The sequence below is a fragment of the Coloeus monedula genome, assembly GCF_965178545.1.
Source record: "Coloeus monedula genome assembly, chromosome: 4".
NCBI lineage: Eukaryota > Metazoa > Chordata > Aves > Passeriformes > Corvidae > Coloeus > Coloeus monedula.
This window is the reverse complement of record NC_138784.1, coordinates 64,408,215-64,421,352: the sequence shown is the minus strand read 5'-3', so window position 1 is coordinate 64,421,352 and position 13,138 is coordinate 64,408,215. Positions and strand designations below refer to the sequence as shown.

At 41.0% G+C, this 13,138-nt stretch overlaps 1 protein-coding gene across 4 annotated transcripts in view; it reads left to right on the top strand.

Moving 5' to 3' along the window:
* Positions 1–13,138, top strand: part of GSAP (gamma-secretase activating protein) — a 47,065-nt gene that overhangs the window by 26,649 nt on the left and 7,278 nt on the right. For 3 of the 4 annotated variants that reach the window (XM_082280314.1, XM_082280313.1, XM_082280312.1), the window contains 8 exons: positions 2,043–2,168; positions 2,591–2,646; positions 3,063–3,094; positions 4,651–4,712; positions 6,240–6,335; positions 10,733–10,803; positions 11,361–11,455; positions 12,570–12,689. In XM_082280314.1, coding sequence (XP_082136440.1) covers positions 2,043–2,168; positions 2,591–2,646; positions 3,063–3,094; positions 4,651–4,712; positions 6,240–6,335; positions 10,733–10,803; positions 11,361–11,455; positions 12,570–12,689 — 658 coding nt within the window. Of the gene's footprint in view, positions 1–2,042; positions 2,169–2,590; positions 2,647–3,062; positions 3,095–4,650; positions 4,713–6,239; positions 6,336–10,732; positions 10,804–11,360; positions 11,456–12,569; positions 12,690–13,138 lie in introns of those variants that run through there. The other variant, XR_014226346.1, reaches the window with a different exon arrangement.

The window sequence follows — 13,138 nt, the reverse complement described above, 5'->3', positions numbered from 1 at the left end:
AGAAAGGGAGAAGGCAGGAGGAAGAAGGGAAATAAACAAAATAGGAGGAGGTCCAGGGGAAGAGTGAAAATATATAGTGCAAGAAGTTGTCAGAGAACAGGAAAAGAGCTTCTCCCTCATGCTGTGCTGAACCCCTGAGATGCAGAGTGATGTTTTAAGGAGTAGCTGCCTGTGCAGCTGCCAGGTTGGTTACAGAGCTCTCTGAATGCCATCACTGCTGGGGAGACACAGCACTACAGTCCAGAGAGACATGGGCCTCTTGAAGACAATTGTCACCCTACATCTTTTCAAAGGGTATAGTAGAGAGCTCTCTATCTTCAGTCAATAACCCACTACTTATGAAAGGCTTCATGGGAGCTTTTCATGGATTGCAAACTGATAAGGCCTGGCTTTGACTTCTGGTAGTGCAATGTCTTTTAGGTGTTCATGCTTAGGTGTTAACTCCTGACTCTCTAGAAATGTCTCCTGAATAAACACCTAAGATGAAAAAGCCTTCTCTTTCTAGTCCTTGTCCTGATGATCCTCAAGAAACAATATATGTAATTTTAAAAATCCTTTACTTCAAGCTTTTGACTTTGTAAATGAGATCTAGTACAACTCAGCTTTTTGGGATTAAAAGCAGACAACTCTGAAGTCTACCACTTCCTGTAAGACATTTCATATATGAAAGAAAATTGCTGTCTTGCTTCCCTCTGCCACATATCCAGGTCCAGTGTGGCCTGAACACAGTTTTGCAGTGGTGGTGCTGTTGCATGGATTGGTCACTAGATGATACCCTCATGCTGTATTTAGTATTTCTCTGGTTTCATATTGGTAACATTTAGGCAACATTCTGCAGTAGTAGGTTGTAGATCTCATGAGTTAGGTCCAACAGAGTGAACATATGGTGCCATATGTGCTCCTAGTTTGCAGCTGCTAAATATAACTAACACGAAGCAAAACCCAAGCTGCAGCTACAATAATAAAGTGACAATAGGCACTGGCAGCAAGAGGAAAGTGGCTGGCAGGATTGAGTCTTGGAGATTTATTTTCCTTGACAAATTATAGTTTATAGTAGGAAGTGGGTTCCCCCTTTTGAGGTTTTCTTTTAAAGTTATTGTTCTTGTAGAATAGTTGAGAAGAGAGAGCAAAATTCAATATGTTAGTGCAAGGTGGAGGAATATTGTGAACTCAAACTTGTCTTTATTCAAATGTCATTACTGTAGTGTCTGTGTTGGGAGATATAGTATATTAAGAGGTGCGAGAACAGCTTGTACCATCTCTTCTTTTTTAAAACTGTCAAAATGAATTGCCTTAATTTCATCTCTTCCTCAGCAATGATCACATCTTACCCACCTTATAAACAGCAGCTTCAAATTTTATACCCAGTCCAAGAACTAGCTCGGGAAACCGGTGTGGTTTTGTTCGGATTTTGTTCCTCTTGCCTGTGCACAGCTGAGTTTAAATTAATTTTAGCTTTAGAGTCAAATGCTTTAGAATTGCTATGGAAATGTTTGGATTTTGTTTCTTTTCTGGGAGGAAGCAGTGTTACTTGAGGTTGGTAAATGGATGTTTGCAATCTAAGTATTAATGCAGCTTGAAAATGGTGGCAGCCTGCAGCTGTCATGGCCATGGTGGTATTCCTCTTTTTGGAGCTACTAGAAACCTGAAATGGGATTTATTAGACCAAATGTAAAAACATTTATATCTAAGTTAGTAGCCTAAGGCTCTTTTTACAGTCAGAGGAAGTCTAGACAATATGGCCAGTGTAGTCTGTGGTGCAGTTCTTCCCATCTCAAACGTGTAAATAGGTCAGATGAATTGTGACCCAGAAATACTCATTTCTTTCCAGGCACCAAATCCTGATCTCAAGTTTGAGTAAGTGCTACCACTGCCATGCCATCAAGAGAAATTAGTTGAAGCGCTTTGGTTTAACTCTTTTCACTTAGATTGTTTTGAAGCTACATTAATCACGTATCTTTGCAGTCACTTAGTGGGAGGGTGATGAGGTATTTCTTTAAGAGATCAGGTTATATTCATGCTTCTTCTGCAACACTTTGCAGTTCCAAAACTCCAAAGGCTTCTGGGAGAAACTCAGCTCAAACCTGGAGAGTGTGAAGTATGCAGAGCCACACTTGCACTACCAGAGTAATGTGCTCAGGAGGGAATGGCGTAACCTTTCAGAAGAGGTGGGTGAGAGGCACTGGAACTGAAACACTGGAACTCTTCAGAGCTGCCTCTGAAATGGGTGTTTTAAAGTCAAGCATGGATGAGTTGGCTTTTTTATTTTGAAGGTAAATAAATGGGAATCTGATTATGAGAAGTGCAAAGATTTGCAGTCATTTCACCTAAGGTGATTGCCTGTAAATTTTGTTCTCTTAAAATAATGGAAGAAATTAAACAAAAGCAGGGTTTGCACTGTATTATCACGTGGTTTACACGTGTGTGAATGCCTATGAGCATGGGCACTTGGAAGATGGTTTGAGGCCCCACTGTGTATTATTTCCATTCAAAGGGAAAACCAACTTTATTTCTCATCTTCATTCTGTCAGGGAGTATTTTATTTGATCTGTTCAGTTCATTTTGTGATTTTTGTTTGTTTACAAACCAGAGAGAGGAGAGAAGAGCCACAGTGTATTTGAGGAATATTTTTGAAAATGCCAAAAAGTATGTACTGGTTTCTATTATATTTACCCTATCTTATTTTGCACAAGTATGTTGAAGGATTTAATGTGACATTTAATTAGTTGATTAGGTATCTGATTGGATATCTTTAAAGAAGATTATCCTGGTGAAAACTGGTTATTGGAATCCTTGTCATCACTACAGTATGATCTGAAACACACACAGGGCTCTAGAGCTAGGGAATTAATGGTAGATGTGAAGTTATTCTCATGCAGTCTAGACAGATAGAATTTTTTTAATGCTATCTAGTATTTTTACTAAATTTAGTCATATGTACTGTTCTCAGATTTCTTTAGCTGTCTTTGAAAGATCAAAGGCTCATTTGAATTTTTAATGATCTTATGAAAGCCTTCAGAGTATTGCATATGAAACACACTGATTTTTGTTTCAAACCCCAGGGTGCTTTCTCATCTGGACGCTTGGGACTCTGGTAAGTAAAACTTTTCTTTATGTAGGCCTTAGCTGTAAGACTTTGGTTTATTAGGATATTTCCATCCACCTGTTGTTTGCTAAAAATAAATTGCTATGTGTGTTTTCAGCACAGAAGAGTTTGAGGATTTAAGATGAGAAGAAAACTTTCACATACTGACTAGGAAATGCTTGAAAATAAAGCCCCTAGTTCATACTGGATGTAACAACATAAGCAGTAAAACTTAGTCTGCTAAAGAATATCTTCTTCAGGATTTTTCTTGTGGAGCAGAGTATCAATGACACCATGTTACTGTTGAGTCTTGTCCACTTACAGCTGCCTTTGCAACATCAGATCTTGTGCAGGAGATTAGGGCTGGTGAAAAAACATGGTATAGAGAGAGCAGGTGTGATGAATTTCCTTAGACCAGAAACACTTGAGATTTTGTGATGCCCAGTTCCTCTGTCACAAATAAGTAAAACTGAATTTAGTAGTGTATTATGTTCCTGCTGTTCACACATCAGTGCCTTCTGTGTGCCTTGCCACTGTGTGCTGTGAAATGATGCTGATCTAAGTGCTGCTCGGTCCTTTATTACCAAGCATTTTCAGTGTACTCATTTGCAGCCCCTAACACCAGTCATCTGTGTCGCTGCTAGTTGTTGCAATGGGCTCTGACTTTGAGAGACTTTGTATCAACTTTGTGAACCTCAGCTTCATGTTTTCAAAGGTGCTTATTGATAAAGAAGTCAGATGTTTAACTGTTACTAGAGAATTTCTAAATAGCTGCCAGTGAGTAACAAGCATCAATGTAGTGTTTCCCTGTAGATTGATCCTTGAGTCCTTTAAAATCAAGCAGTACAGGTCTCTGTGCTGCTAAGTGGTGGTATAAATATATTTCAAGGTGAGCAAAACCAGGTGGAAATATTGTAAGAATTCAGCACTTGGTTCCATAAAGTGTTGAGTTGGTTTTATCTATATCATGAAATTGAAGATTGTTTTTCTTCCTTTGTTTTAGTAGACAGGAAGCACTGATTAGGAAATACAGGTTATTAATTCCAGTAGACACTACAATTTCCTTCCATTTAGTTAGAAAAGTTGTGTTCTTTTCATAGTGGTCTGCAAATCTGAGTAACAGAAGCAGCCAGACCATGGGAGAGAATCAGTGGGAGGTGATTCCCTGGACTATTTACTTTCTGTCTAGCCATTTCCTTGGAAAACTCATGCAGCTGCTATAGTTCGTTTGTTTGTAAATGACAAGATCTAAGCAGCGCATGCATTAGCACTGGTGTTACCAGAAGGTTCTCTGTGCCTCTTTACTCTCTTGAGTCACCACACTGTGGTAACTCTTACTTAAATATTAAAGAAAAGAAGTAGTGGATGGCAGATAAATGGTTATTTTCCATTTCTCAGTTCTCATGCAGGCCATGGTTCTTCACTATCTTAGTTTTGTAGCTGAGTAGATCAAACCACAACTTCTGTTTGCTTGTCTGTTCCTAAGTACTTTTGAAGCTGGTTGAATTCTGGTGATATTTCTGTAGTGCCATGTCCTTGAATGATTGTTGCTATGTTTATTTCAGAGGCGAGGCTGGTACCTCTCTTTGAAGAGGAGGACTATCAGCAGCAGTTGCTCATGGGACTGGTATGTGCTTTTGTCAGTATGCACTAGAGGACGCACACGCTCCATGGATGTGTGAAGAGTCACCGTCTAAGTTCCAGTGCTGAGTGGAAGCTCACTCAGAGTAGCTATGGGGCAAACATGGCATTTCCTAAGTTTTAGAGTTCATAGTCATTATATCATCTTAGCAGGTCATCATAAGGCATAGGGCAAAAACAGGAATAGAAAGTTGATTTGTCAAAATGCTTTTTCCCAGTATAACTTTGGCTAGAGACTGGGAGGTCATCTTAATCTGTCAGCTATTTTTGGACTACTTTATGCCTTTAAAACATATAAAAGTGAATTCCTCCCCCACACAGCTTTTCTCAATTTGATGAGCAGATATCTTCTTGCTCCCTGATTTAACACCTTTTTTACTGTTTCTTTTTCCTTCTCCCTCACTTCTGAGACTACTGTGGCCATTCTGATGTCCCTTCCTCTTTTGCACTGTTTTCACCAGTGATCTCCCTAAAGGATCTATCATCTATTTGCTTCTGGGCAATAAATCCTGTCTCAAATCTGTACCTGTCCTCCTTCTGTCTGAATACACATCTTGGCTTATCCCTTGTTCTCTTACTTTTAAAACCATCTAACTCTTCAGCATGCACTAGAAGATCTCAGCAGCGAAGAGCAGATCAACACTGTCCTGTCTGTTCACATCTGAGGCAAACTTTCCTTCTTTGCAATCTTGTTTCCCTGTTTCCAAGTTTTGCCTCTCATTCTCTGAAGCTTCTCTACATTCCTTCCCCTCTGTTTATTGACAGATCCAAAAAGCAGGTCACTGCTGTCCTTTGTCTATACCTTCCTCATACCTGTATTGCTGTCTTGACACACTGAGATTAATCTACGTGTAAGTTCCTTCAGACAGAGATTTTTATTTGCTCCAGTTTCACTCTGAGCTTCTTAGTAATTCTCAGCAAAGAGCCAGCGTGGACTTGAGTTGCAATCTGAAGCTGCATGAGGTCAGAGAATATTTCAGAAAGGAATAGGGAGCGGCATGGACTACATGATAACAAACACCCAATTTTAATGACTTCACAATTAATGTTTAACCTGAAATTGCCATTAATCACTCTGATTCTCAGGTTCTTGGCAACTACAACAAATTGTACTTGTGCTAGTTTTCTCTATCATAAAATCTCAGGTTTATTTGTTTGTAACAAGTATTTCTGTTCTCAGGATTCAATATTTATATTTAAATCCTTCTTTCACCCTGTTCCCTCGGCTTTACACAGAGGGGTGTGAGAGCTGTAAGCTTTTCCTCTTCAGTATCATTGAAAGCTCAGCTTTGCGTTCATTTTGCTGAATTTGCACCAAGTAACCATTTTGAATATTCACATCTGCTGCTGAGTTTAGCAAGATTGTACAGTAGCTTGGGATCTCACTCCAGAGTTTTGTAATGGGGAAATGTTTTGTTGAGCCAATGCCTGTTGATCAGGCCCTGCACCTGCTGCAGCTTTTGTGTCTCTTTGAAGATGCCCAGGGATACTGAATTGTTGCCTTTTTTTTTAGATGGTTGCTCAGCTGAAGGATCATCTTATGAGACATCTACAATACGTTGGAAAAAAGAAGATTGACCAAATAGTTTTGGATTATGTTGCAAACCTGGTTAGTTTGATTTCATAGTCACTATTCTGAGCAAGTGTGTATTTGTTGGATTGTAGATCCTTGGTTGTGCAGCAGTTGTATATAGCATATATTTGGCGGGAAAAATTGTTTTTAAGATGTTTAAACATATTTTTCAGCCTAATATTGTATATATTGATAAAGGAAATTAGTATTATTTAAATATTATTAAAAGAGTTGTACCAGTCACTCAGAATACAGAAGAAACTGTTCCCATTGCAGCTTCTACAAATATGTTCTACTCCCAGAAATACAATGGGAGCTCATCCTGAAGGTTTAAAGCTGTTAGATCCATTTGGTTTCCTGTAGAACACATTGCTGCAGGTCTTGAATAATGAAAGTGCCACCAGGGGAAGTAACCAATGAACAAAAAAAGATGTTACTACAGTCTGACTTGTGGGTAAATCAACACCACTCCTACACAGTGCCTTTGGTGGGCTGTGCATGTGACAGGAGACAGTTTTGTGTGAAGAAATCTTTGTAAACTACTGTGAAAATTTGCTTTCCAAATTCTTATTTTTCTTTTATCCTCTTCAGAGACCTTAAAAAAAAAAAAGCTACAAAAACCATAACTGTTGTGTACAGAAGTTATGTACTTGGTTTTGTCTGTCTCAATATCATGTCCTTTAAGTGCAGAATGCAGAGTTCCCAAAAGCTTGCATGACAACTGTAAATCCTGTTCTTTGTGCCATCCTTGCCCCAGTATTCAGTAGAAATTCCCCACAGTGCTGTTTTCTAGGGATGAAAACCTTGTGAAACTTCCTTGAGGCTACTGATACCTGCATCACCTCCAAAGTCCTGTATGAGTCAGTTGCACTGTCAATGTCACAGCATTCTCTGAACCACTGCAGCCCCACTGCAGTTCCTGACTTTTTAAGCCTCACTCTAACAACTTCACAAGTTGTTTCACTGGTAATTGGCAGACTTTTATGTATCTGTGTAGGAAAGAAACTAAAACTGGTGGCTGATTAAAATAGGAACAGTATGTGAACCAAAGCTGAAAAGGGTGCTGAAAAGAACACAAGTGGAACATTTATTCTCCTTTCATTTGATTTCTAATAACAGTTTGTTCATTTTTAGTAAAAACTAAGATAAAAAAATCTGAAAACATCTGTTCAACCTTGATCTGCAAGGCTTAATTATTGTAGACTAAGTCTTGCAAAACAAATCTTAGTCCTCCCCACAAGATAACTCTCAGGACTAATTCTCTCAACTCAACTGACAGGCTTATTCTTAGAAAAGCTACTGTAAACAAAGATAATGGGCCTCTCGAAATTGCTTCTGCTTTTGCTGGTGCACCTTAGATACTGTTTGGAAATATTTAGAAATTATTTAATTTTTAAACTTGTGTTACCCCTCATCCTAATTAGAAACTCTTACATCTCAAACATTTCTATATCCTAAATGTTTCAGAGTTCTTCAGGGTAATTAACTGGTTTGAGTCTTCCCACAGATCTCTGTACCATCAGTAGTGAGTAGCAGAGCTATTGAAACTAGTGAAACAGAAAGAGACTTGAAATTTGTCAGCTTTCATAAAATATTTTGCATTGCATTCAGGAGCCCAGGAGTGGCTGAGATTAGGCTCTGTGGTGTGTAGTCACTGTGTAAATCAATTGCAGCAGAAGTCAGAGAAGCCAAGACTTGGGAGCACTGAGTGTTTCTTATGAAACAACAGGCAAGGGGTGGTTGCTTTCCCAGAACTGTTCTTGTGTACAGAGAAATAATGTGGGGAAGTGTGAATGACACATCTCGGTGGGACTTCCCTGTTTGCTGAGGAGCTCTGCAGAGCTGGAGCGTGTCTGATTCCCAGTCCATGTGCCACCTCTCCTGCAGTGGTTGTTGTATGTCCACAGGCTCTCTCTCCTCTCCAATCACTTTATCTTAGCTTTACTCCATATCTGTTTCTCTCACTCTTTTGATTTCAGTGAGGCAGGAAAGGGGAGCAGTAACTTACCGAAGCAGTGTGACATTTGCTGCCCTGGCAGCAAGTGGAAGGGGAGGCACGGTGAGCAGGCAGCCTGTGGCACGGGAAGGAGGCAGACCTGAATAAATTGCTGAAATGTCTCTGCAAGTCACTTCAGGAGCTGTACCTTTTCCCCTGGTGTCTGTGGCCAGCTGTCCTCTGATGTGGGCTCAGCTGCAGAGGAATAGAAGACAGACACCATTTGGATTTGAGTTTCCTCAGGAGGAAGAGGACTGTGTCATATTCCTGCACAGGAGGGGATCTGAAAGACAGCAAGACCTTATCTCACTCTCTTTTCTCCTTTGCTCCTGGTTCTTTTCTTTGACCACTTCAAAGTCTTTCCTGTAGAAACAGCTATAGGAGCTGAGCACACAATTCCTTTAGTGGAACTTCAGTTTCCTTGGCACCATTGCCTGGAATTGCAGATGTTTGAAGACAAGGTGACAGCAGCATCAGCCAAGGCCCTCCTGCATGTGCTGTCTTGCTATTGGTCATGTGTTTTCTTATTAGTTTAGAGCACTCCAAGGGAAATGGCTTCACGTACGAGCCCCAAAAAACTTCATATTGTGTATCTGTTACTCAGTGAAAATGGCCTTGCCCGGTACGGGTGTAGCTCTTAACTTGGTTCCCCCAGACACCCACTGCTAAGCTCGGACAGGATGCTGCCTGTGCCGCTTCCATCAGACAGATAATGTTGCCTTTCTCTCATGCACATTATCTTGTGTGTTACTTTCTGAAAAAAAAGTTTGAGACACGGCTTATCTTTCTGTATGTATTTTCTACAATGGCAAGGATAGATGTTGACCTCCAAAGCGAGATGTGCTGTTAGTGAGGATGTCACATCACAAACATTCATGTATTTATGATTCAAGTATGTTGTGATAGCTTGGATGACTATGACTTAAGAAGTTGTTAGCTTTCTGTGCCCTGTGAAAGCTGTACTGTTTGCTGTGTTGTTAAGCAAAAAATATTCATTCTGGAGTAGCATACTCTTGAAAAATGTTTGTGTTGCACAAAGAATAATTGGTGTTTTTTGGAACTTGTAAGAACTTTCAGTTCAACATTGGTCATTCAAATCCAGCTGCAGCTCCTGATGCACAGGCCTTAGCTGCACCCTCTGTGCTGGCCAGAGGTGAAATTCATTCCAGCAGCAGGTGTGGTTCTTGTGACCCTTCTCTGGAAACTGGAAATCACTAATTTCCTAGGAAACTTGCCATATTCCAGAGAGATTAAATTGGATCTTTCCACTGCATCTAGGAAGTGTGGAGATGGCAAGTATTAGGTAGTTATTTTGCATCAGGCAGCTGTGCAAGCCTGGCTCAAGTGCTGGTGGAAGGGAAAGGTGCTACCTTGTAAATCTTTCTGGCCAAGGAACATCACTGAAGAAGAATATTCCAGTTCTGGCCTTTGCATGTGGACCTCTCCTGCGTGTCCTGTTTCTCTCTTGCTCAGAGCCTGGGACAAGTCAGACACTGGACAGGGCAAAGCCTACGAGGGGAAAAGAAAGTGGGGAAAAAACATTCCTGGATTCTGACCATCTGGAGGGAGAAAAAGGGTTCCTAACTTCTTGTGACACCTCTTTGCAGAACGGGTCAGACTCGTTTCCTGAGTTTCCTGGGATTGATTGATTGCTGTGCTTTGAGGGCCAGAGATAAAAGGTGCAGAGGAAGTGTCTCAGTGGTGTTACTGAGATGTGGAAGTGGTCACACATGACAACGATGAGGAAGTTATTTCAGCTCTTTCATGTGTGGTTTCTCTTTCAGCTGCAGAAGCTGAGATGGCCTAAGTGAGAACAGGGCTTGTGGCTTTGGTATATGCTGACTGTGTGTGGTGACCGACAGTTTGGGAGCACAAAGAACAACCACACGGGCCAAGGGATTGTTTCACTTCACTGGGGACAAAAAGGAAACTCAATAGATGAGGAGAGGCATTTGCTTGTCTCAACTTTCCTCCTTGCCAGGACTAGATCTGTGATTCCTCCTGCCGACTTTTCTTGGCAAACTAAGCATTCTACTGTCTCCAACGTTAGCCACTTTTGCTGAGCCTTTGGGACTGTTCCTTGCCAAATGCTCAGCCACTTGGACATGCTGGTTTTGCTTTGATGGCAAAAAGGTCTTTGAGAATTTGATGCAAGAGCATGAGACCAGTTATCTCCAAGAAGCAGAATGTGTTCAGTTGCTGTATGTCTTGCATGATGCTTTGATGAGCTGGAAGAACTTTAAACTTCTGGAACAGGGCAATTCCATTACAATTCAAATTTTAATAATTTTACATTTTAAGGTGCTAGGGGAAAAAAAGTGAAGACTTAGTAGGAGTCCCATGAGAAGTTTTTAACAAACTGGTGTGTGGAATGAATAAAGGGCAAGGGCCTGCTGTACGCAGGCTTCTGGACACTGTCTTCTCTTTTTTGTTTTAGCTGAATCTGGTGCATCGAATAATGAAAGAAGTTTGGAGGAGATACCAGCTTCACTCCTGTGTCTTCTGCTTGTGAGCAAGTGATTTGTTAAAGTTTTCAGCCTGCCTTTTAAAATATGGGCATAATGATTTTGGTCATCAACAGTAGTACGCCTTTGAACAATCAGTGCCTGTGCTGCTGTCAGTGTCAATGTGACTGTCACTTGCTCTTCCTAAGGATCCTGCTGGCCCTCCCTAGGCCAGTGTGAATATTAACCATGTAGGCAGTGTTATGGCCGGAGTTCAAAGTTGCTGAGTTTGGAGTGGTCCTAAGCTGAGTAGTGGGTGTTAAACACCTATAAAAGCCAGGTCACTTACACCAGCAGCTTTCACCTGTTGCTGCTGATTTGAGGTACTGCTGAGAGCCTTGTAAATGTGCAGCAACGGGGGGAGGACACAGAGGCTTTGTGTGTCTGCAGCACTGGGCAGCTGGTGCTGGGTGAGACACCACAGTAAACAAGTCAGCATCCCCTGGCACTTCATCCCAAAGGCAGGCATTCAGTGCACAGCCAGTATGGCAAATTGACACTCTCTCCCGGACAATGTGGGCACCTTAGGTTCTTAATGTGTTGCTACTTTGTTAACTACAGTGATGAAAAAGGAAGTGCAGGAGAGTTTGAGGTGTTCCACATCATGAGTCGGATTCTGGAAGCAGCAAATGGCATGTGCATGCCTTTACCTCCTGGTAAGTTCTGTGGTTTACTGTTTTAATCGTAAGTGAGGAGAGCAGTACTATAAATTCTTCCCAGCAGAGCACTGGTTGCAGCACATGTGTCAAGCTAGCTTTGGCAGTATTGACATCTATTCAAGTCAGTTATAGAGGGGAAGGCCCTTGATAAACCTGTACAAGTGAAATGAAGTAAAACTAAATAGTTACTAGAAACAGAGAAAACTAAACAGAGGTTTCCAGTGGAATGCTTGGGTGCAGTCTTATCTTAGAACTAAGATTTAGACTCCTTTCACATATATGTATTTTTAGACAACTGGACTTCAGTGTCAAGGGCTACAAGGGAAAATTCTATCCTGTAGCAAATAGAGTGTTTTTTCTCATGCTGTTGCCCTGCTAATAATTTTCAGTTTTATCCTGAAGGGATTACTTCCAGCCTTGATGGAAGAGCTCGTCTGGATAGTAGACTCACTTCCTAGAGCTCCTCATAATTGTTTACGGCATTTTCAAAGCACTTGCTTATTTTTATTAGGGCAAGACATCTTGACATCTGAACATCTTAATGCTTTCCAATTCTGTTTGAATCTTTCTGGATTTTATTAACTAATCTGTCTTCGGTCTTAGAAACTGCTTTTGGTATGAGTTTGTCCCTCAGTCTGTGTGGGCACAAATGCTGCCACACAGTAGTGTTACCTGATAACAAGACCATCATCAGGCTGGTGTTAAAGGAGAAGTGGAAGTGTTAACACTGCCCGTGGGAGTGCCTGGGTGGCAGCGACATCCTGAGGGTGGTGAGGCCTCAGGTTTTGATTAATTAGGAGGAGAGAAGGAGATAAAAACCAAATTAATAGAACAATTCAGATATAAAACTTGGAGACATTTAGTGACAGTGTACAACTTTAATGACTGTTTTCAGTCCCCTTAGCATTCTTCTTTCTGACAAGCTTGTGCTTGAGAGGACTTAGAAGATGTCTAAATAAAACTACATGACTCAATAAATTGATTTCCTCACCAACTAGAAACAATCAGAAAGTTAAGGGAAGTGATGGCTTTAGCTAGAGTAATGCCAGTCTCCAATAGAGAATTAGAAAAAAAATACATATTGTACTAAACAAGTTTGTCTCTTTCATAGGTTTTCACACTCTGCATCTGGGTCTTGGTGTTCGATGTCTCCCTCTGCACACCCTCCTGCACTATATTGACAATGGGGTCTTGCAATTGACAGAAACATGTGTCAGGAAATTGCTGAAAGGTACAGTGAACATCCTGTTTCATTTGTTACCAGCAGCTAATTGGGAGTGTTGTCCCTGGAGCCGCTCCCCTTGGACACAGGCTTTACTGCCCAGGACACTCAGCTCTTCTTAGAGTGTTGTTTCAGTGAGGGCTGTAGCTGATGGTGTTGCCTACCTGAAAGGAGAAAGTCAGGGCTCAGGCTATGTGATTTGCCTTACCATAGCACACAAAGAAATATCTCTGTGGAGAGAATTTGAGTTTGTAGTTTTTCCACTTGAGAGTTCTTAGAAAAGCAAATACTAAAGATCATCATAGGATTTGTTGGGGAATTTCTGTGACTCTATGAAATTGCACACCTGTGTGTGGGGAAGTGTCTTGGTTTGAAAGACAGGTGTCTGCTAAGGAAGGCAGGAGTCTCCCTTGGAATGGCAGATGCAACCCCCCTTCCCTCCGAGTTATTCTAATTTT